The sequence below is a fragment of the Cupressus sempervirens genome, chromosome 1 (genome assembly GCF_028749045.1).
Source record: "Cupressus sempervirens isolate cs-2001-9-10 chromosome 1, ASM2874904v1, whole genome shotgun sequence".
Classification (NCBI taxonomy): domain Eukaryota; kingdom Viridiplantae; phylum Streptophyta; class Pinopsida; order Cupressales; family Cupressaceae; genus Cupressus; species Cupressus sempervirens.
In genome coordinates, this window is record NC_143118.1 from 293,072,363 (window position 1) to 293,098,088 (window position 25,726).

Consider the following 25,726-nt stretch of genomic DNA (forward strand, 5'->3'; position numbering starts at 1 on the left):
GGTTATTGATTTATTTCCATTATTAGTTTAACATAGGAAACTATTGGGTGGATATTTTGCAACTGACAATTTTAATTAAAATTTAGTCGCAAAATAAGATGACCAAGCACAGCGTGTGAGACAAAGCCTCTCCTACCTTAAAGGGAAAGCTCCCCCTTCTCACCGTTCCTTGGATCAACTCAAGGTAAGCAAGAAGTCGAGAGATCTTAAACAGAGTGTTACTAATATCCTTTCTTCTTAACTTTCAAGAAAGGATCCACTTACTCGTAAAATGAATAATGGGCAAGGTAAATCTCTAACTACACTTCTATCAAGAGCTGGAAACAGTGATACCAATAAATCTTCACTAACTCAAAGGCTAGCTAAAACATACCGGTTTGGCTCTAAGTCTGATCGTACTTCTATATGGTAAAAATTTTACAATTAGGGCACAAAGACTCCTAAAAGTAAGAATAATCTAACTATTTTGTGAATTAAGATGAAAATACAAACCACAGACAAAGCTTCTAGCTATGGATTTTCACAATTGTCCCTGGTCAAAGCTCGAGCTTCAATTGTTTCTCAACTCTCTATGCTCTTTTATTGAACACACAATAATAACATGAATCAAGACAATAGATACAAATTATAGTCAAAGCTTCTAATTTGTTCTATCACAATTGCTTCCAATCAAAACTTTGAATCCAATTGCTTCTTTTATTCACTTTTCTCCCAAATTCGTACTACACAATCAAAGTTATGCTTGCACAAATGTGGCAGAGCTTTCTTGCATACAACAAAAGATAATTTTTACAATGAGGGGGCACTCCTTTATAAAGGCACAGGAGTTGAGAAAAAGGGGGAGGAAAAAGTGGGAGCAACTCAACCAACTTTGACCAAGTCTAACTACAAAAACTATAGGGTTACATGCAACTACACGTGCAACTCACATTACATCGTTTTACATACATGCAACTCCCATTACATGTAATTACACTTTTTCATGTAATGCATCTTCTCCAACTACAAACATGAAAGAAGAAGAAAGAAGACGAAAAAGAAAAGAACAATTCTGAAAGGCCTTGTACTTGACAATGCAATCCTAGATGATAACAGGATTGGGAGTTCCTATGCCTTGTACTACTGCATTCACGTTGATAACCATAGTGTTGCGTCTTTTGACAACCTCTAGTTCTCTTTCATGAATTGTCCATTATCATGTTGAAACTTGATGTGATCCATCTTTTTTTGCTCAAGTTGTCGTGAATTCTCCTTTATAGATCAGCACAAACTGGAGTCTTCGACACTTTGAAAACCTTCTTGACGATGTTCGGATGTACACTTGGAACAACTTTACATCAGCACCTTTAACTCTTTTTTTTTTGTTTTTCGAAGTAAAGTGCTTGGCGCATGGGAATGCATGTAAATGAAAATTGCTGATTTTCAAAAAGTGACTTGGGCTTTCAAGATGTCACTGCACGGAAAATAGATTACATGTAAATGCAACATGTAACAGAAGGTGGAGGGTGAAATGAGATGCAAGTGTGAGTGAAAGATATGCTTTACATGCATATGCGGATGAAGGCTAAGATGAAAAGCATGGAAAGATACGGAAACATGTATTTGCTCATGGAGGTGTGAATGCATATGGAGAGGAGAAAATGACATTTTTTTGACTTTACAAAAAGTGACTTTTAGTCAAAATTGGACCTTTTGGATGCAATTACATTTAAGGCATTTTGTGTAATCGTGTCGTGCGAATGGAAGCGAAAAATGAGATGGATGAAAATGAAAACGGAAAATGGGATTACATGCATATGCGGATGGTGAATGGGATGAAAAACATGTAATCACATTTCATTGAGTGAGAGATGAAGTGTTGTGACATGGAAATGGAAAGTGGAGTGAAGTGAAACATGCTCAAATTCTTGGGAAAGAACTTGCAATTTCTTCCAAATGGAGAAAAAATCGAAATGCAAACAAGCAAAACATAAAAATAAACACATGCTTTTGGCAAAATACTCAAACATGTCAACAAGGAAACCACTTCAATATGCAAATTCGAATTTGGAATTTGGGAACATTCCAAAAGTGTGAAAATGAGAGTTTTCATCCTTTTAAAAGGCAAAATGCACTTTTCATGGCATATATATGGACAAATAGGCAATATCAAGCTAAAATATGCATAGAAATAGCAAGATTAGCACAAATTAAATAGCAAGAAAGAAAGAGTCCACTTGTATGAAGATTAAATGCCAAAAATGAAGGAGAAGGAGCCAAAATAGCAAGTTTTGTAGACTTAAGACAAATTCTCCCTTAAATATAGATTTTCAAACAATCTTTTGACTTTTTCCGCACTTGTATGTAATGGACATTCAATGGTCGGATTTGACATGAAAGTGCCAAATAAATGGTCTCTAAAGACAATATCATGCATTTAAAACTCAAAAACAATCCCTCTTGATCAAAGGTATGGACTGGAAATGCATTTTTTGAGTTTTTTGAACAAAAACATGACTTTATAATTAAAAAATCTGAGTCGTTTTTGCAAAAACGTGACTAAAAAATGCATGTTTTAAAGTCATTTTTGACTTGTGAATACAAAAACGACTTCCCCAAATGGATATACATGGATCAAAATGCAAAAAAGTGACTTCAAAACGCATAAAGGTGGATTAAAACCCCAATTTTCTGGACATTTTAAGCAAAAACGTGTTTCTCCGAACAAAAAATGTGATCTTCCAAACAAAATGATTTGATGTTTAAACACAAAAATGGTGATTAGTATGTGATGTAATCAGCAAATAGGGCCAAAACGATTTGATTCCATACAAAAACGTGATCAAACTTTGAAGATTTATGGAGTTTTATACAAACAACGTGCCCTAGCTTAGGAGTTTCAAACACGTTTTTGGGTGCAATAACTTGATTTTTGATGAGGGCAAAATGATCACCTCTCCAAAACATGATGAATGCAACTGATTTCATTCAAATCCATGGAAAAAATCAAAAGTTATGATCAAAATAGCAAAGAAAGATAACCAACAAAGGGTCATCACTAAAACCTCTAACCATCAGCACTTGGGTTCCAAACAGTCTCAGCAAAGAAAGATAACCAACAAAGGGTTATCACTAAAACCCCTAACCATCAGCAACTGTAATCTTCATCTCAAAATGGCTTGTGCTAAAACCAATTTAGTGTGATGTTGCAAAGCCAATACTGAGGATAACCAAGTCCTCAAACAACTCTAGGAACAATAAAAAGGACCAAATAACATACAATCACATACTCATGTTGAAAAAACATAGGAAAACATACAGTAAGTTAGACTGGTGATGTAGAGATCAAGGTTGGCTTAATAGCAATAACATCTACGACACCTTCATTTGCCTAATTTGGAAAGATTTCTCACTTAGTTCATTGTCTCCTCTATAATCTATTTACGCAAAATATTTAGTTATAGTTTCCCACACGTAGTGAACAGGAATATATTATCTATGTTTTTGTCCGAAGTTATAAGTATAGAACAAATTGAAATGTTCGTCAGCATGGAATTGGGGACATGAACGATAAGAGTCCATACCATTGTTGGGTAGAAGTTATTTATTCCCCATTGATTTACTATATGGCTTTCTGTCATTACTATAAGAAAACAATGTAGTGCTTGCCCTACATTTAACCATCAGTCTCCTATGCGATGAAGCCGCCACTCTTGATATCATGAAACCTTATAATGTCACCCATGAGTTTGATCATGCACCAAAAATGAATCAAACATTTTACAAGTATCTATTAGGACAATCAAATGCAATGAAGACTCATATCGCATGTAAACAAGATTGCATGCATGGATAATAAGACTAGACCATGTATTGACAAAGCAATTCCAAGAATTTCATTAGACTAGTAGTTTCTCAGCCTCGCCAGTCAAGATATGGCAATGATATTTTTGTGAATTTATCACGTATGATAATTATATGATTAAATATATCTGTGACAATTGTTGTAAGCAGTACATCTGAAAAGGCTGACAAAAATGCATTGTCATCAAATTTAAGATCATTACTTCCATTCTCAAGTATAAAAACATTTGACATACATGGATGCAAATAAATTTGTTAAGATCCCTTTGTAGCAGTTATTCATAAAAAATTGAGTAACATGAAGACAGAATTGTTGGCTAACAATGGTTTAGTTACAACTAACTATATGCATTTAAATGTCAAAATAACCAAAATGTAGACAAAAGATGATCCCCATGTTGACACTAAAAATAACATACATCTTGAATGAAGCTGAAAACATCCTTAATTGCCAATGGTATGATGCCAGGAGATCTTTGATCGCCCTGCATAAAACAACCAACGAGAGTTAAAAACATTCTAGAGACAAGAATATTAAAGAATTATCACAATAAAAATAAATTCGTAACTCCTAGTTAGCAAAATAGCCTTATCAGTACAGTAATGTTTGAACCAGTGCATTTAAGTATGAAAAACATAGTATGCATTGCAACTTACAATACTTCAAGGTATTACAAATATCTTGTTAATTATCCTTTCTATTAAAGATGTAATCATGTTACCCATAACTTTCTTGAGTTAATATGCATATAAATATTAATAATATCAAAAGGGTTGAAAGTGTTATTTCTAGTTTGGAGACTTAAGCAAGTTCAACATAAGTGATGTTAAAATATTATTTTGGTAGGAATCTTTAAATAGAAACTGAAAAATTAATGCATATAAACAAAAGCAACACAAATAATTCTTATAGGCCAATCTCCACATACAAAGACACTTTTATGTCCTTTAATTGATTCTAGCTTTATATGCATAGTTGCACGTAGAGCTGTCTCTAACCCCCTAGGATGTGTCTCAGACTGAGACATGTACCAGTGCCAGAGATCTTGCCTAAGATGTCTTGAATTGCAGGAGTCTTTCATTCACGGCCTCCAAAGACTCCCACTGTCTCCCACGCAAAGGGACCAACTCCCACACAAATATAACAAAAATCGCTAAAAAATGAAAAGTTAAATGCACTAGGAAGCTACAAAATCAACACCTCAGAAGGTCAAACAACAGTCACCGCAAACCAAAAGTCAACACAAACTAAGAAGACCACAAGTATTTGTCATTTGGTTGTTTGTAACTCGATGCAAAACTCAAAAGCTATTCATATTTTTCATATCCATGGTGTTCTTTGAATTCCTTTATGTAGACTTTTTGGTATGCACAATGGAGATGAATCGTATTATATCCTTGAGAGCTGGTTATTTGCCTATGATATACATTTTCTTCCTTCCTTCATGTATGTCTATGTTCATATTCTCAGATATATAATCCAGATTCACACTCATATATAATCACATAGAATAGAAAACCGATTTGCAGTGTTGAAAGATTCACTTGTTGCTTTGGATCATTACCCTCAATCTCCTTACACTTTGTCTATATAAATTAGTTTTCCAAATATACAGCTGTTTCTTAACTTTCTATAACTTATTAAATTATATTAAAATAAAATTGTTGTCTCCAAGTACCCCTTGGTGCAATCTTGCTTATATGCAAGAAATACACCAACGGCACAACTATAAGACTAGCTCACACCCACTCAAACAAAGGTTTGGAGTACATTAATTAGTTTCAACATCACACGATTGAGAGTTTGCCTATAGACATTTGATTCATGCATGGTTTATTTGTAAGGGTCTAAGCTACCAGAAGTCACAAGCAACCTGCATGGTGTACTTGATTATTGCATGCATTAGGTACAAGTTTCTGACCATTTTTCATCCATAACTAGTATAATAAATTCCTAGCTAATATAATACCATAGCATGTGAAATTGAACTGATCAATTATACATTACACTCCCTATGTATTTCTCTTCAGAAACTAGTATATTTATTTTGTGTTAATAAGAGTCTCAAGTACTGCAAATAATATAAGGCAGCCACACAAATAAAAGAATTAAATAAGGAATTGAAACATGCAGGAAAACAAAAACACATACACGAGTGATTCACCCTAGAAAAAATAGATAGAAGAAAACTCTAGAAGTTCAAAGGCCTTGCCATCTCTAGCCACTATGTCCTTGTAAATTACAAGGTAAGTTGCTTATTGAGGCCTCCAAAAACATTAGCATTATTCTGTTATCTTTCCTTTCCTTGCAACTTGCTTCAACATGCTTACATACACCTCTTCCTAATGGAAAGAATTGGTTTGATGCAGGTCCACTTATCATACCAAATACACAGCAGGTGGCTCTATTGACATGTACAAGACTTCTCTTGTTAGCAAGGAATTTTTACAGGTTAAAGGAGTTGACTACTCTGATACCTTTACTCCTACCGCTATGTTGTATTCCATCGTGTTGTACTCTCATCAGCTGAATCTCTAGCATGGTCAAGCATATCAAATGGCCGTGAAGAGCATTTTCTTGCATGGGCATCTTCAAGGGAAGATTTACATAGAGCAGCCTCTTGAAAGAAAAATCATATATTTTTACAGAACTTAGAGTGTGATTTTCTTTACTCTACAACTAACAACCTACTTGGATGTGTGTATTCTTGTTGTATCAAGGTGCTGAAAATGTAACAAAGCCTCAAGGATTTCCTATAAATCACATAAAACTAACAGCTAGATTCAACGATACACACAAAGAAATAAGGTTTTGAAGGCAAAGAACTGAATTTTATTGTTAAAAGGTGTTTGTACAGCAATATAAATCATAGTTGGCAAAAATGCAGATTAATCTGCAATTTACTACAAATCGCTGAGTTAACTAGCTGCGTGAGTTTTCCGCCAAACTAATCGTGGATCCAACTAATCAGCTGGTAGGGGAAATTAGCCTATTACTAGTAAAGTAATCGGTGAGTTTCAATAAAAAAATCATGGTTTTCAAAAACAAAAAACTCGCCCATGCACTTGGCCCAGCAATATAGAGCAAAAAAATTTGTTTTTTTCTACACCATTTTCATTTGTGCATTCTAGAGGCTTGAGGTGTGGAGAGAAGAAGGGTTCCAAGGCATCCTTAGGTGATTGCAAGCTATTGAAAGCCGATTTGAGTGGATTTGAAGAGGATTTTTTTGTGTTCTTTTGCGATCTCTTTAATTAAATCATTGAATGTATCTTCATCATTGAAATTTGCAAAATAAATGTATTTTTGATTAAATTTTAGCAGTTTTTTAAGTTCTCAAGAGTTTTTTTTTAAATTGGTTGATTTTTTCCTAAATAAACTTTTAGGGGCTTGGCAAGTTGTTACCGAATGAAAGTTTTCCAACTATGAAATAAAAATATAAAATGAGTTACAAAAATCCACTCTTTGCTAAAAGAACACAAAGAGGGTTACAATGCAACATGAGAAAGAATCAAGAACTTAGCTCAAAAAGTCAGTTTAAACTTACTTATACTTTTTTGAAGAGGTTACACAGATATTTAACTTCAACTTCTTAAGCATAATCAAAAAGTGTATTGTTAGGCCCCATAAACAACTCCAAAAAGGCATAAAGATGTAGAAAGAGGTAAATCTTGACATCTTCCATCATAAAGGCACTAGAAAATGCTCCAACTCCCTCCAAATTAACTTTGGACAGCTCTTCTATCCTCTTCATATGTTTATCAACTTCTTCAATTTCCCTATATGGTTGGCATCCCATAATATTCCCTTTGACTCAAAAATAAATGCTATTTTATCTTTGTATATCCCCTTTGGCATCCCATAATTTTCAATTCTGAAGCAAAAAAATAAAAGCAAAGCATATAGCACTTAGGTTATAGGGTATTAGTTGGATGGAAAGTTTTTTTTAAATCGAAGCCAAAAAACCCTAAGCCAAGCTGATCACTTTGAGGGTAATCATAATCCTAAAACAAGGCATAGTCCTTCATTCCTTCATTTTTTTAATTCGACACTTTTCCTTTCTCTACTACTATGAAGGTGCCACCTTGGTTTTTCATTGCATCTAAGGGTTTTTCTTGAGCAGCTTTTGGTTCAATGTTTTTCTTGAGGAGCTTCTTGAGTTTCTTGTGTATACCAAGGTAAGTTTCATTAATTTGTGAATAAAACATGCAGTTTCAAGCTCAATTTATGCAAAAAATAATGAAAATACTTTGATTTCTCCATGTTTTTTCATGCTTGATAACCTTTTGCATACTTTGCAAACTCTCTCAATACTCCCTGAGTTGCCGAGTACTCTCTATTTTCTTTGTTGGGCAAGTACTCACAAATTTAACTATCTCATTTTTATAGACACAAAAAGACATGCATAAAAATGTTGATGTGGGTAAAATGCTTGTTTAAATGTGTTTTCCACATTCATGTTTTTGCTATTAAACCATGCACTTTTAGTTTCACGATGTCAATTTTTTATTTAGTACATTTTGTAGTTGAATTTTATAGAACAAATATGTTTCTTTAGAAGAGATTTCAATTTTTAGTTCTTTCTAAGCTGTCGAGATTTAGTCAAGTTTTCTCTAATTTTTTGTTGAGTTGAAAATATTGGGCTTGCCAAGTACTCTCCAAGTCCAAGACAGCAAACTATGTTTCTTTGACTTCTTATTCAAGCAATTTCAAAAAAATCTTTCACATTTTCATCTATTCTATAGCCATAGTTTCTTTGACCAAACCCCAATGATTTTGGGTTATTTTTGTTAGATCCCAATTTTTGGCTTAATTATAAATGTTCCTTTATAACCGTTGAAGCTTCATGCAAAATTGGGTGATTGGTTAAATTAGTTATTTGTTATGATATCATGTGAAAATGACGTGTTGGTTATTCATTATGGTTTCATGGGAAATCGGAATATCGATTAATCGTTATGATGATTTATGATTTTGAAATGGTTAGCTAGTATGATTATATGCTATGATAATTTTAACTTCATAAAATGATGAGAAATATGTTATTACCATGGTAAACTCTTTTCTTATAGGAGCGCGAAGAAGGGGGGGAAGCATTGCCAAAAAGGGAATTGGGCATTAGGGCACCACCTACCATTGAGTTTTAATTCTTTGATTTGAGATCATTGAGTTAAACATATGACTGTCCCATGAAATAGCCATTATATTCTTGTAAGCAAAATCTTCTCTTCAATAGAAGGTCATGTGATAGTGAAAAGATCTTGGGGACAGCAAGTACATTTTTTTTGAAAAAATGAATGATCTTGTGACGGTTGGAGAAACTTTCTTAAATCCTTGAGAACAGTACCTAAAATGCTTCAGACATATGGAATCCTCCAACCTCACTAGGTCACATATGGTAATATCAAAGAGGACCTTGATAACTTATTCTTATTGTTGTCATCTTGGAGATTGCTGGAAATTGTTCTTCAACAAGACTGTTGTTCACTTCACAAATGTGAAGTTCCTTCATGTATCTATCCCTCACAATGATAATTTGTCATGTATATTACTATGTGCTTATAGCTGCATCATTCATCACTATTTTGGTTGTGTCGTCATGAAATACAAAGACTATTATGGCTGTCATAGACTTCCTATGCACATTGGCATGAGGCTTTGTGCTCGCATCTTCATTGTGTGCTTAAATAAGCAAGTTAAGAAGCATCTTCTAAAGCTATTGAACATTAATTTATCAGCAAGAAATAAATCCACACTAGTCAAAAGCAACTCTGGTCAAGTTCTTGTAAGAGTTGATGACTACTAGCTTATAAAGTTTAACAAGGCCTATCAAGGTATCTTATCTCTCTACAGCTCAAATATGCTCCTTGTTTGTCATTATTAACTTATATCTAATATGTTGTTGTACTCCTAGGTCAACGTAAAATTCATTGCGAACTTCACAAAATAAGTCTACAAAAGAAAACTCCTAATTTGTGAATTTTTAAAGAGGTGTGAATTAGGGGATGATTTGAATCCATACGCAATAATATTGCCCACCATTTTTTATACTAGCCACTAACAATTAATTAGAGAGAACATCAATATACAAATCTGCTATGCATGCAACCATAATTCACAGACTCAGACTTAGAGAGTACTCAGCAAACCCAAAAAAAATGACTTGGCAAGTACTTAACAGAAGCTTAGCACAAAACTGACAACCTCAAAAATATTAAAAATTAAAATTTCTTTAAAAGATATTTTTATGCAAATTTCAATTACAAAATGTATTAAATAAAAAATTGACATCTCAAAAGAGACAATGCATGGTTTTATAGCCAAGAAAACATTCTTATGTTGATTAAAACTCAGGAGTTAGACTTGTAATAACTCACCAAAAAAAAGTTTGCAAACTATGTAATACATACAACCTCAAGTATACAACTTGAAAAAAAAAACATCAACAATAGGTGTCTTCAATTTGTAGATCTATTCTTCAATGTCTTTTTGTAATTTACAATTCATTAGAATTTTGTAAATAACTATGATATATTTGGGAATTCTATGCAAATGTGAGTTTTGTATTCTATTTGAAATTTAAGCATGAAGTGTAATCATGTCCAATTATCTCTAGCATACATATATCAGAAGATCCTTTCATATAACCATCAATAGAGAGAAAATGTAAAACTCAAAATAAACAAACATCTGTTCAAAAATAACTCACATGCATGGTGTGTGTTTTTCCACTGCTAGTAACACCATAGGCAAAAACAGTCCCTGCAACATTGCAATTCAATATTATTTTTTCCCGCATGAAGCTGGAGATAGTACCACGGAAATCCAAAACAAGCTAATGCACTTGACATAGAAATACAACAAAACAGACAAAGAGAATATAAGGATATTTAGTATCATATATGTTAAGTACTCATTCTCAGACATTGATAAAGAGAACGTGGTACCATGATAATCACCCTTTTTTCAGAAACAATTGCCTATCCTTATTTTCAAGCATAGCCCTTGGAATAATAAAACCATTTAACATAAATACGACAAAGAAAAAATTGATGAATGTGAATTATATAAAACATGCATATAAGTTTTACATATATAAATATATTAATTTTATCATATAGAGATGATATGCCAAAAGAGCTCCATTGTGATGACTATGGCTTGCACTTGACAAGAATGAAAGGATCGTAGTGTTCCAAGAAACATCAATAATGTTTGCAAAGGGTTCACTAAGGAGGATGCAGCTAGATGATGAATAGTTTGCATGCCTTCATTATGTGTCCAAGCCCTATTACAATGTGTTATAAGGTTGGAATACTCGGAAATAAATGAAAATGTAGAAGCCAGATGGCTTGATCCCTCATTCTCATCATGCCAACGAGGGCAATATTAATCACAATCTACTGTACAAACCTACAAGCTTAACATGGTTTCTTATCCTCAAACCAGTTATTTTCCCTATTGTCTATAAACTTCAAAAGACTACCAATGAGACTTCTATGGAGTGCCTTTCTTAGAAGACACTTTTTCAAATGATCAATCAAGGGAATATTACAGTGCAAAAAGAATTTGTTGCTCCTCAGCAACAAACGGATTCATTTAAGGGCAGTAGCATTTATGCACTACACGGCGCAAGCAATTATTTCCATTCCAACAATAATTTCCACTTAGCTTGAATGGCTCAAATAAAACCTACTCTTGTGTTGGTAAGAGCTTCTGAAAAATATTTGATAGGCTTCAAATGGAAATGAAGAAGCTTATGGATCCCTTTTGGGTTTTAGCATTCTTCTTCAGAGATATTCCTCTTTTTTGTAGACTTTCCTATCAAATGTTTTGCTCCCAAACAGTTACATAATTGAAACGTTCATACAACATTAATATTTTTCTTTGGTGGGCAAATTTGTGGGAAGAAATCAGGTTGAAGTTAAAATAGCTACATGAATAGAATTTTTGTGCTCGAATATAGAGTTACCCTATATCCCCTTTCTTTCAAAAGGATTCTTTTTTCTCTTCGCAATAGTTTAATGATGAATAGTTTGGTTGGAGCAATTGTCCATGATTTTGTTGTAGATCTAGAATATTTCTATACTTAATGCAATTTTGGCCAAAATTGTGTTGCTCTCTTAAAGTTTCCCATGTGGATCTGCTTCTACAAAATTCCTTTAGTTTGTAGAACAATAAAACATTGCTTTGCAAAAACGAAAGAAGACTGATGTTTTAGCCTAGATTAACATACATCAAAAACTTCAGTAGGTTTGGCAAAGACAATGTTTATGTGGACCTATTTGACCTGATCATATGTGGATGAGGAAGGAATGTCAATACGATGTTTTAGATGCCACCAAACTAGATATTAAAAGCATTCACTACATTTTTTTCTTAGAGGGGTCTTTAGCAAGTTTGTATGCTGTTGTAGAAATGAATTTACAAAAAAGAAACACTAGATGAGAATTTTATGTGCAGGAACCATGACTAATTCATGGCCAAAACCCCAAGCATGTGCCTAGGTCACTACCCAAGACTCGTAGGGTATGCTATAAGAAGAAATCTACAAATGCGACAAGAAATTAGCTTCAAGCAGCTAATATGAAAGAGATTATGGCTCAATGAAAAAAGGATTTCTTACTTCAAGGTTTTCTATCAAATCAAAAAGAATGGGATTTGCTTAAAGTATATAACATCTATGGGTAGAATGGTGCGAACTAAAAAAACTAAGTCGAGGGGTGCAAGATAAAAAAGAAAAAAAACTTCACCCATTGGCTCGGGAAATGAAAAAAACTTCGCCCAAAACCTCTAGAAACATGGCAGAGCTCCATCCTATATTTTTAGAGCTAGTAGTTCTTATGTAAGAAAGACCTCATTAAATTTTTCAGTGGCGAATCATCTACAAAAGTTGGATTTTCTTATCAAGTAAAAAACTGAAATGTCTAAATAAAGCACCAAAGTTCACAATGACTCACCATTTACACCTTCCATGGCAGCCCTAACAACATGTTGAGCAGCTACATCATACACTCCTTTAGTTGTTGTAGCAGGTCCAAAAACTTTATCTGTGGCCAATATAAAGCAGTTCAGTGAGACGTTATGATGAATAATTCCTAAATTGCAATCTCTACAATACCACTTTCATTAAGTATGTTCATTTAATCAAGATATTGAATAGATAGAATATCAAGAATATGGCAAAGTTCCTTTCTCCTCATAAAGAAATATAATGAGATGTTAATTATGCATATTTCTCAAATTGCAATCTCTGGTATACAACTTTCATGAGTGTTTCCATTCACTCAGTATATAAAAAGTATTCAACTTCAACTAAATGACAAATTAGTTAAACTTTTATGAACAAAGACTTCAGTGGCAGACTATTGCAATCCTGACAAAAAGAACCTTGAGACATAGCTAACAATTAAATCTTTTTCATGTATACTCCACCATCATAAAAGATAAAAAAATTATTCTTTAAGAGTGGCTTGTCCGCAATGCTTTTCTTTGCTAAATGCTTCTTGATTAGACTGTGTATCATGTTTACAGTCTGACATTTCAGGTCACATGTTCCAGCATTGGCTTTAAGGTAGCTTGATGACGGATTGCATAGGGAGAGTGCCAAACATCAGGAGTTTAACTTGCTTAGCAATGCAAACCAGAAATATTTAGCATAAGAACTTTTAGGGATGTTCCACCCTTGAAACTGAAAAAGTGGTTGCTAATTTGTCAATCGCTCAAGGATTTCTCTGAGGAAGAGAACAAAACACAACTTTAGTACTTAGGAATGGATGAGTTGTAATGCCTTTTGTTTGGCACATCTGTATGTTAGAAAAATTATCATTTTAATTTTGGATGATAACAAGTTAAAATATTACCAAAAACTGTAAGTATCAGCTTGGCTACATGGCAAGGACAGGTACAGGTACATCAATTTCAAAATGTGGGTACTGTTTAGGAGGATACTTGTATATCTTGGACAGAAAAATTAGAATTTCAAATTGTTTCTTGTGTAAAAACAAATTAGAACTTAAAAGTGTAAAATTAAACAGAACAAGAATATTTACATTTTAAAAATCTATCGTTTTTTCATACAAAAATAAGCCATGTAGTTCAGTGATAAAGTTTTTTTTAGAATTTGTACATGTATTTAGTCTTACTCTTTTAATTATAAAGCACTTGTAGAAAAATCAGGATGTGTGATGAGCCCCGGTGGCTCAACCTCTATCCAACTAACAACTGTCTGGATTTAATTAATGAAGCGTTTGTATTCTTTCTGTTGTTTTGAATCTATATATATCATGAAATTTACAAAATCAAAGACAACACTTGAAATGAAAAATGGAACTTGCAATTTACCAAATCGAGCTGCGTAGTTCATTTATTGTTTTAAACAAGGCATAATATCTGCAAATGAAATATAAAATGGTAATTGCAGCTAATGTAAGAAACCTGGAACCGGGCACAGCATCGTGAGAATTCTTCAGACCTTCAAAAATCAGCATACATATACAAATAAATTACTAGGCACCTCTACTATGAATTGGAATGAGCCCAAAATGTGGATCAATCAATCCCAAAGACCAAATGTGTCCCCTTGAAGACTTGGGTGGGCCAGGTCTGGAGTACAGTCGCTAGAAACCCTGGTGCCCAAAACCCTGTTATTAATGTTGCTAATTCCTATAGCTGGTCACCCATAATTTCTCTCTGCATTCATTCTGAAACTAATGCAAACTTGTCACAAAAACTATGAATTTGGGCATATTTATGACTCCAGGATGACACCATCATTGTCTGCAAAAATCAATGGATATTTCATCATCTCTAATTGCTGAAAACCAAGAAGAATCTCATTCTCCCAAACCAATTTACTGAGACCCTTGCACTCACCAAAAACTTCTCATTTCAAAGGATAAAACTCGTCAATGCACAATGGTTCATTTTTTAGTTATTTGCTTTTATATTCCCTTTATCCAAATTGACCGTGAAGCTTCTCTTTCAAGATTCAAATAACTTTAAAAGCATTCGATTTTGATTTAAATTTACTTTTATAATAATTAATAAACTCCTCGGTCTAGGCGCCCATTTTCAAATCATATTAAATGTTCATTAATGAAGACTTAGTCTGATTACTTCATAACAATATAATAAACCTTTATAATATATTAATAGTAAAGCTACAAGTGAAACTTTATTAATAATAAAGTAATCATGGGCACAAGCTATAGAATATCCTACAAGGAATCAACCGTAAGTCCAAATATACAGTGCAAATGTCAGATGTCCAAGTGCCCTGCCAAAAGGGGAAATTAACCAAAATTGACTTACTAAAAATAGTAAAAACCCATCTCTATCACCCTTGACTTGCTATATTTAGTAAGTCTCTTAAACCTGATCAAACAAAGAGCCAAGGGTCATCACTACAACTGAGGTCAATCCATATGCCTCACCAAATATAGACCTACTATAAATAGTTAAGTGTACCAAATTGACTCAAACAAAGAGCAATCTTGAACATTTCTGACCTCCAGAGTGGAAAGAGCCTCCTACTCTGCCAACTGATAACCATTTAACCATCTGACTTAGCCTACAAGGGCTAACAAATAGGCTAATCCAATCATAAACCTTATTGTCTCAAAAAGTTGACATTACAGGACGGCCTAGGACCAAAAAAACTTACCTAGAATTGATATGTGTATTACTAGCATTATTTAAATCAATTTCAAAATAATGTAAATTTTCTCCCACTACTTTCGTGTACATATATTGAGATGGCAATTTCAACCATATAAGCATACATTTGTACAAAAAATCACAAGTGTATGTGAACTACCAGAACTGACAAATGAAGGTCAAGTGGCTGAGAAGATATTAGATCCATGGTTGAACTACATAGGAATGCAAATAAATTGGAAAGCAAAAAAATGTTAATTGCTTGGATAAGAATTAGTTCACTCTAGCTTAGATGTGAAACCAGAAGACGGATGATACCTAATGGGCAAACAAAAGATGTTGTTATTTCGCTCAAGAAGCGAAAAAGACAAAATGGCATTACATCATAGAGTGCTCAAACTACAAGGATATTTGGATCAATTGCGTCAATATGCTAAACATGAACACTTTGAGTAACTTGTTTGAAGAAGAAAAGATAATAAGGATTACAAATTCCCTAAACAAGATACACATCAGAAGATCCAAGTTGCAAAAGGAAAAAGAAACTTGGTGGGAGCCTTTTATTTTGGGCTTCACTTGCTCTCTTTTGTTTGTTGGCTATCTATGGGTCCCATAGGCTATTTGGCCTCGTAGACATTATTGAAGGCTTTCAATCACAAATACAATGTCCATATTATTTGTGTGGTGCAAATCATTTCCTTTGCATGCCTAAAACAAGTGACCATACTCTTGTTTGGTTGGAGAGTTAGTAAGCTTCATATGAAAAGAAAAATAAGCTTATAGTGCACAATTAGGAAGTTTTAAGAAACTTGATGAGATGGAATTCCTATCCAATAAGTTATCAAACTAACCAAAACGTACTCAGCTCTACTTTATATAAGTGTGAATGATCACATTGTCTGATTTCAGAAACAACCCATGATGTTCGGTTTGGACTTCGAAGAGGGTATTCTTCCTAAATATGAACGTCAGTTGCACTCTAATCTCAAAAGACAAGCCATTGCCATCAAACAAAAGGACATAGATAAAGCATCTATGTTGGCACATTACATTAAAAAGAAAATCAAAAGGATAAGGGTGAATCATCTGAGCAAGTATAACAAGGTAAAGATCACCCTAGAAGGAAGATAGAAAGTTAAACAAATGACAATGGAGAGTGAAAAGAATTGTTGGTTATTTTTTCCATTATTAGCACATCATAGATGATCAACCTAAGACACATTACTATGGACTAACTCTGTCATTGTTTATGTTTGTCAGTTTCAAACATCTTGTGCTATCCGAAGTTGGTGGGAAACCTATCATGCTATTTGAGTTCTAATAACATATCTTGTTATGTCACCTTTTGTAAGGTTTTCACACCATCACACCATTGCAAATGGGAACCCCCTCTTTTCACTTGGCAACAAGGCAGTTGTCCTAGGTAGTCTTAGTTCAATGGCAATTTTGAAGTCTTCAAGTCTTAGAGATGGGTTTGAGCAACTTTAGTTCACTAGCTAGTCAAGCAATCAAGGATTTGAGTAACAATTGAGCCAACCTAGTAAAGGATGTGAAATTGAATCAAGTGATTTGTGATGAAATGAGTTAGAATCTTTGTTATAATATCAAACTTATTTTTAAGTCAAGAAAAGTTGTGGAAGAAAACACTAATGGAGGCATGTTGATTCCTAAAATTTGCCTAGGTCTAGAATTAATTAGAATCTTCTAAAATCTAATATCTATAATATAGCTCGAATAAATCTAAAACCACTCTCAAAAATCATAACAATATTTATATAAAATATAACCTAAAGTATAAGATAGGAAGTTAATCTTTATGTTTTATATCAATGCTTTGTCCTCTAAGAAGCCAATCAACACATTAAAAAACTTGACTCTTGATCGAGCCAAAGAGCAAGTAAGGTTTCAACCTCTTATGGGACTCACTAGCTAAAGGGTAAGACAAAATCCTACCAATTGTAGAGCTCCATGCCTCATGTAATGCGTTCATTGATTGACTTGCAAGTCAAAATGTTAAGGTGACGATGAAGTTTAAAAGAAAAAATTAAAAACTTGAGCGAATTTTGTTTCTTGGTTGAACCCAAGAGATGTTAGGATTCCAACCTCTCTTGGGACTCTATAGCCCAAGAATTCCAACCTCCTCTAGGGCTCCATGTTCATGACTTGCAGTTAGCCAGGCTTGCTTATTTGCACTTTGCAATTTGAGGAATTAATGAGTGTTGTTCAATCAGATGATGGATATAATGGGGGATCGATCCATTAGAATGCAAAATGGTGAAAATCAGAATTCAAAAGATTCAAGTGCATTTATAATTGACGAAAAATTTGAGAAATGAGATCAACTTGCAAATAGAATGTTCATTGAATGTGTAGTGCCTCTCCCATTCGATTTTTGGAAGTCATCTTGATGGATGCAACCTTGTTGATCTTTCTTTGTGAAGTAATCGTGATTGGGACCATGGGTGGTCTACACCCTTTGGGTGATTAATTTTATGTTATCGTATATGTTGGATTGATTATGTTTATAGCTGATTTATGAAATTATGATGTGTTAGATGGTTTCACTGAGGTTTGTGCCAGTGGTTAGGAAGATTTATGTGGTATCATGATATTGTTATGTGATTACCCTGAGAAGTGTGCAGAGATTGCACTATGTATTATTATCCTACTACACTTGACTAGGTTCTTGTAGTAGTGGTTAGTCATGTATTTGAACATGTTCCCTTATTTGTTTTTAAGTGTCTTTTTATGTTATAATTATTACAATAATAGATAAGACGTCTATTATTAGTTAATGGTTATCTTGTAAATATCTTTAGCTTTAGTTTGCTTTCGTTTTTTGCTTTCTCTGGAATAGAACGTTTCTATTCTTTACGATCGTTTCCTAAGGAAACATCGTCTCTTCCTTTTGTATAAATTGACCTTTCGATCTCTGTTATTAATAAGCAAGTATTTACCAATTACCTCGTAATATGGTATCAGAGCTAAATACTTAAATTTTTTCAAAAAAATTTATAATTTCTTCTTGAAATTATTTGTTTAAATTTTTCCAAAATTATTTCAGCTAATTTCTCCAAAACCCACCCAGGGTTTTTCTGCTTGGAGAAATTCCCGAATTACGGGTCTGCAAATCGCGTGGAAATCATGGCCATTTTTTGGAGACTCGCATTTTTGGGGTGAAAATCTGCATGTTTTTGTATCAAATCTTCATGCTCTTAGCCGTCTCAGTCTATCATCGTGCTCTGGGAAGCAGATTCGACCATTTTTCATCAAGAAATCTTAAGTTTTTTCAAGTTTTTTTTCAGCTAGGGCCATTTTTTTTCGAAACCCTAATTTTTGGGGTCGAAAAAAAATTTTGTTTGCAAATTCTTGGTGTCTTTTTCGAGAGCTCAACTGGGTTATTGTCCGTTTTTTCTGGGTGCCTTGATTTTTGTGCCTCGATTTTTGAGCCAGCAGATTCAAAAAATGACGGTAGATTCCTTCTGGGTTTTTCGAGCTCTCTTCTGGGTCATTCTCTGATTCTTTTGGGTCTTCCGTATTTTTGCCTCAAAGAACGTGCCTTCACAGATTTTCACAACTTTTCATTGAAAAACGTGCCATGGCATCTTTGACAAATATTATGCTCGAGCATAATTCCAAATTCAATGGTCACAATTATGGAACCTGGAAGCAACGCATCATTGCAATCTTCGAATATCGAAACACTGATCAACTTGTTCTGGGTGTGACGCAACGTCCGACTTCTCCGGGTCCTGATCAAGATACATGGGATCTAAATAATCGAGAGGCAGTAATGCTTCTCAAACTATCCGTAGCTGATGACCAGCTTTCTCAGATTCCATCCGGCAAGACAGCGGCCGAAATTTGGACACATCTAAAAGGTCTTCATGAGACATCCGACAAGAGCAGAGCCTTCTTTCTGAAAAACACTCTGTTTTCTATTGTCATGGATGAGCGCACCTCGCTCCAAGCACACCTGAATCGGATTCAGGAAATCCGTGATCAGTTACTTGCCATCGGTCGCAAGATGGAGGAAGAGGATATTGTGGTAATCACTCTTCGGAGTTTACCAAATTCCTATGAGCATTTTATCGAGACTCTCAACATCACATCTACTGGTGTTGATCTAAAGTTCACTGATCTCTGCACCTTGCTACTTCAGCAAGATCGGTGGAAACAACAGTTCAGTAGCAACTCCAATTCCACCTCCACTGAGCAAGCCTTCGCTACGAAATCCTTTCAGAAGGATAAGGGCAAGTTTCAGCAACCATCTCAGCAGAAGTCTTCTGCTCCAGCATCCGATGGTACCAAAAAGAAGAACATTCAATGCAACTATTGCCACAAGTATGGTCACATGAAGGTTGCATGTCAGAAACGCTTAGCTGCCCAGTCTAAGCAATCAGGTTCGCAACCCAAAGCGAACAGTGCAAAGCACACTGAGCAGGCGGAATCTGCCTTTTACGCCTTCATGGCTAAAAGACCCGCAGATCATGTACAGTCATCTGCCTGGTACATTGATTCAGGTGCCTCTCGACATTTCACTCACTACAGAGACTGGTTTACTGACTACCAACCTTATTCAGATTCTGTTATCTTTGGTGGTGGAGAAGAGTACACGGTTGTTGGTAAAGGTAACATTCAAATTCAGTCTGTTGGGAGGAAGCTCATATTCCTTGATGTGTACTACGTTCCAGGGATGGAACTAAATCTACTCTCGGTCAGTCAATTGCTGCGACATTCTCCACACTTGGCAGTCACCTTCAGTTCACATCAGTGCACCATCACTGATCGGGTGACTAAGTCTACTATTGTAGTTGGTCTTGAGGATCATGGTCTTTTCAGACTTACTGATTCTGGTGATTCTCAGGACTCAGCTATGGCTGCTCGGCGATCTTCCATCAGCACACTTTGGCATCAGCGATATGGGCACTTAAATGTGCATTATCTCTCACAACTTGCTCGGGATGAGCTTGTTCTTGGTTTGCCAGAGATTCAAACCCAACACCTTGGAGTTTGTGACGCATGTCAAGCTGGGAAGCAACATCGCACACCTTTCCCCAGTGGCGATTCTTGGCGAGCTTCTCAAGTACTTCAACTTGTTCATGCTGATATCTGCGGCCCTATGGCCACTCCTTCTGTTCTTGGGTACAGGTATTTTCTGTTGTTTGTAGATGATTTCAGTAGAAAAAAGTGGGTGTATTTCCTTAAAAAGAAATCCGATGCATTTATTGTATTTCAGAAGTTTAAACCCTTAGTTGAAAAAGAGTCTGGGAAATCTATTATTACTCTTAGATCAGACAATGGGGGGGGAATTTTGTTCTAATGTTTTCTCCAGCTTCTTGGATACACATGGCATCCAACGCCAGTTCACCACACCCCACACGCCACAACAGAACAGTGTAGTTGAACGTCGGAACAGGACAATCATCGAGATGGCTCGTTCCATGCTCGAACACAGACATGTTTCGAAGCATTTTTGGGCAGAAGCAGTTAACACTGCGGTTTATCTGTTGAACCGGTCACCCACAGTGGCGGTCAAAGGTAAAACTCCGGAAGAGGCCTGGTCAGGTCGCAAGCCCAGAATCAGTCACCTGAAGGTTTTTGGCTCTCTTGCTTTTGTTTGGATCCCTGATGCTTCACGCACCAAGTTGGATGCCAAGAGTCAGAAACTAATGCTTGCTGGATATAGCAGTCTTCACAAAGCCTACCACCTTATTGATGTTGAGACATCTCGTCTCATATACAACCGCGATGTAGTCTTTGATGAGCAGAGAGGACCATTCATGCTTGTTTCTCCTGTTCCTGATCCAGCAGACCAGCCTATGCAGGTTCATGATTTGGGAGTTCGGCTTCCATTAGGTCCACCTGATAGGAGGGCTCCAGTAGCTCCTACAACTCCAGTCCTGCCAGTGATACCTGTACAGCCACCTCCGACTTCTCCTACAAGATCACCTCGTTTTGAAGATGCTTCACTTGAGTTTGATCCAGATTCTTCTGATCAGGATCCTGCTGATCAAGCATCTCCTAGTACTACTGTTGGTCATTCTCCTCTCCGGCCTAAGTGGTGGGCTAAGACACTTGCTGATCTTCATGATGATGAGCTCATTGATGGGAGAACTACTCGAAAAAAGAGCAAAACTATAGATTCTGTTAACTTTGCTCTTACGGCCAACATTCACAGTGTGTTTGAACCTCAAACATATTCCGAGGCTAAAGGAATTCTACAGTGGGAACAGGCCATGCAATCTGAACACCAGAGCCTGCTGAAGAACAACACTTGGGTCCTTTCTGATCTTCCCCCAGGGAAGAAACCCATTAGCTGCAAATGGGTCTACAAAATCAAATACAAATCAAATGGTACTTTGGATAAGTACAAAGCTCATTTAGTGGCAAAGGGTTTTTCTCAGCGTCAGGGCATTGATTATGAGGAGACCTTTGCTCCTACTGCAAAGATGAGCACCATCAGATTAGTCCTAGCCATGGCAGCACAGTTTGGCTAGAAGGTCCATCAGATGGACGTAAAGAGTGCTTTCCTGAATGGTGATCTCCAGAAGAGGTCTACATGACGCAGCCTTTTGGTTTCAAGGTTGCTGGTAAAGACCATCAGATTCTCAGATTGGTAAAAGCTCTCTATGGTTTGGAGCAGGCCCCTCGAGCATGGTACATCAAGATTGATACGTACCTCAGTGATCAAAGCTTCAAGAGGAGTTCTTCAGACTCAAATCTGTACATCAAGACTACTGACAATGACATCATCCTTCTGGTTATCTATGTGGATGATCTGATCATCACTGGCAATTCAGCATCTTTGATTCAGGGAATCAAACAACACTTATGCCAGTCTTTTGATATGACTAACCTTGGGCTCATGCATTATTGCTTAGGTGTTGAAGTTTGGCAACAGTCTTCTGGTATATTCATCTCTCAATCCAAATATGCCAGGGCCTTGTTAGACAAATTCCGAATGCAGGATTGCAAACCTGCATCTACACCTATGGAGAAAGGTCTCAAGTTATCAGCCAAGTTTGATTCTCCTTCTGTTGATGATACTACGTATAGGCAACTAGTAGGCAGCCTCATCTACCTATCTGCTACTAGGCCTGATATCAGCTTCGCAGTCAGCTATATTTCACGCTTTATGACAGCTCCTAAGGCTGATCGTTGGATGGCAGCAAAGCGTGTGCTTCGTTATGTGAAGGGCACTTCTGATTATGGACTTCTGTATTCTCGGAGTTCTAATCCTAAACTCAATGGGTTCACAGATTCAAATTGGGCAGGCTCTGTTGATGATAAAAAGTCAACATCTGGATATGTGTTCAGTTTGGGTTCCGGTGCAGTCACATGGACCAGCAAGAAGCAGCAGGTAGTTTCTCTCTCTTCTACAGAAGCTAAATATAGAGGGACTGTTAAGGCAGGATGTGAAGCTATCTGGCTTCGTCGGATGCTTGGGGATATGCAGATGTCACCAGCAGGACCGACTACTCTGTTTGTTGATAACGAAGGCGTTATCAAGTTAGCACGGAATCCAGTCTTCCATGAACGAACCAAGCATGTGGATGTTCATTGTCATTACATACGACAGCTGGTTGAAGACGAGACTATAGATCTGCAATATGTTCCTACCTCAAATCAAACTGCAAACATTCTCACCAAGCCTCTTGGTCCTGATAAGTTTGTCAAATTCAGAGGACAGCTTGGTGTGTTAGATAGATTAACCATTAAGGGAGGGTATTACAATAATAGATAAGACGTCTATTATTAGTTAATGGTTATCTTGTAAATATCTTTAGCTTTAGTTTGCTTTCGTTTTTTGCTTTCTCTGGAATAGAATGTTTCTATTCTTTACGATCATTTCCTAAGGAAACATCGTCTCTTACTTTTGTATAAATTGACCTTTCGGTCTCTGTTATTAATAAGCAAGTATTTACCAATTACCTCGTAATAATAATTCCATTATTAAATGCTTAAATAATTAGAAATGAATTGTCGATGTTGGATTCCTTGGTTATGTACTACGGATATTTACTTTGTTCATTTCAATAATTTATGCAAATGGGCTATTTAAATGATTATTTAAATGAAATTAATTAGATGCTTTAATTACGTGATTTCGCATAATTGTCGCTTCAGCTATTATTATTGTGCATCTACACTAGATGGTGTTCGTTATTGTGCAAGACTTATATCCCCGACAATGGCACATAGAGGTATTGATCAAACCTTTCATGTTGAGCCAATATCATCCTTGTATGGGCAATGTATCTTTATTGTTATTTTAATCCTCTCGTAATTGGTAAATTCAGATTCATAATGCATTATGTGATTAGGCCCATGAACGTGTTTGTGCATTTAGGATTCCACAATAGTCGCAAAAAAGATTACATTAAATTGTGTTTAATGGATTAGAGGGATTTTTATTATTTGATTTAATCTTTATTTTATTATCAGCTAATTTGTCGTAGTTAATTTAATTTGGGTTAAGGGAGCCAATTAGATAATTAAATTGAAATAATCTAATTAATATGTCACTTTGCAAGAGTGCATATATTGGCTAAAAGTGAGTTTATTCTCACTTCTCACTTTGTTATTAGAGGATTTTGGAGGAAATTCCTCCAAACCCTCTTGTGAGAACTCAATTTTTTGCCTATTGCGGGAGTTTGGCTCAACAGAACATTACGAGGTCAGTCTCGTTGGATTGATATTGAGATTGCTCTGCTATGCCAATGGTTTCATCTGATTCGACGTGCTTGTTATTTTACGACGATATTTCTCATTTTGCCTTCTTGGCTACGAGGTAGGGCTTTGGGGTTTTATTGTTTTTACTCTGTTTCAACTTCTATTTTCTGTTGCTAAATGTTAGGGAGTGGAGAACTTGTGTTCCGCTTTATTTTTACGCATTCATATCACCCAGTTGGACGGGGGTGAGCATTTCTATTTCATAGGAAATTAGAAATGCAAGTTTAAGCATTGTTATGTTGTTGGATTTCTATGAAGTGTCCAGGTCCATGATTTTATTTGAAAAGTGTGATGTTGGGTAGATTTGATCAGTGGGTTTTTGATTCTGTCGATTTCCAAAATGTTTTAGTTTTGGGTGTTTTGTCATTGTCTCATTTTGAGTGCCATCAAGGTTTTCGCCCATTTCTATGTTTGGCTTATTTAGAGTTTTGATCTTGTAGCCCTTGCCTTAACGATTAGGATCATGGAATCAGAATGGTTATAGGACATTTCGGGGTATTTTATTTCCAATCCAAACTCATGTTTCCATAGTGGATTTTGTGGACTTGTCTTGTGCTAGATTTTCCAGATTGGGAATTTGTGCCTATTTAGTGAATTTTACTCGACCCTTGGTCTTGTGATCCTATTCTTGAATTGAGGTTTTAGTTGTGTTGTTATCCAAGAACTTTGAGTTTCGGCTTTTTATTCTTGCTTCAATTTGTGTTGCCCATATTTTGTTTAGATTTTGGCATTATTTCCTTGGATAGTGGAAATGGATTGTATTACATGTTTCCTTGCATGTTACGTTTCCCCTTCATGGACATTTGGATTTGTGTAGAATCCATACTCCCAGATTTCAGTCGATTGAGTGAGTTCATGATGCTTGGTGATTTATTATGTATTGGGATTCGTGTAGAATCCATACTCTCGAATATAGGTCGATTGAGTAAATTGTTATACTTGTGTTTTATGTTTCTCATCCAACCCTTGGTATTTATGATCATCGTGCAGTTGGTATGCCTACACACGAGCACGTGATGTACACTTGTCAAGATCTTACAAGACCAGAGCTCCCGGTTGCTTGTCAATTGAGTTATGCTCTTGGGGTTGCATTGGGAAACTGCATTGCCTACGGGCACTCATCGTGTGATGAGCATGGGTATGTAGGGTAAGGTCGGTAGAGGGGCTTCCCTCGTATACCCTGGCTATCCCGACAAGGTATACGTGAGGAAGTTTCTAATAAGTGATAACTAAATAAATTCATGGGTAATTAACTAAGATTAGAAAATACATTGTCTGCACAACTCAACCAGGGACGCAACACATTGGCCTCCTGAGTGAGTACTAAGGGAACAGTTTGTAACAATGATGAGCTTGGGAATACCAAGCAACCTACTCTCCACCAAAGTCCCTACATAGTAGACCCATAGAGTGTCTAACCAAGACATATTTTATTGCATTCTCATGATCTTGGTTTCAGTCCTTTGTACTGTTTGGTGTGATTGTTAGCCA

General features: G+C 35.7%; 1 protein-coding gene across 5 annotated transcripts in view; it reads right to left on the minus strand.

Moving 5' to 3' along the window:
• The window catches only part of LOC149577261 (kinesin-like protein KIN-7D, mitochondrial), a 65,760-nt gene that overhangs the window by 29,113 nt on the left and 10,921 nt on the right, over positions 1 to 25,726 (minus strand). For 2 of the 5 annotated variants that reach the window (XM_089822932.1, XM_089822940.1), the window contains exons 1-4: positions 14,279 to 14,757; positions 12,802 to 12,891; positions 10,551 to 10,603; positions 4,263 to 4,328 (exon numbers count right to left, since the gene is read on the minus strand). In XM_089822932.1, the coding sequence (XP_089679058.1) occupies positions 4,263 to 4,328; positions 10,551 to 10,603; positions 12,802 to 12,891; positions 14,279 to 14,297 (228 nt within the window). In that variant the 5' untranslated portion in view covers positions 14,298 to 14,757. Of the gene's footprint in view, positions 1 to 4,262; positions 4,329 to 10,550; positions 10,604 to 12,801; positions 12,892 to 14,278; positions 14,758 to 25,726 lie in introns of those variants that run through there. The other 3 variants (XM_089822915.1, XM_089822923.1, XM_089822950.1) reach the window with 2 other exon arrangements.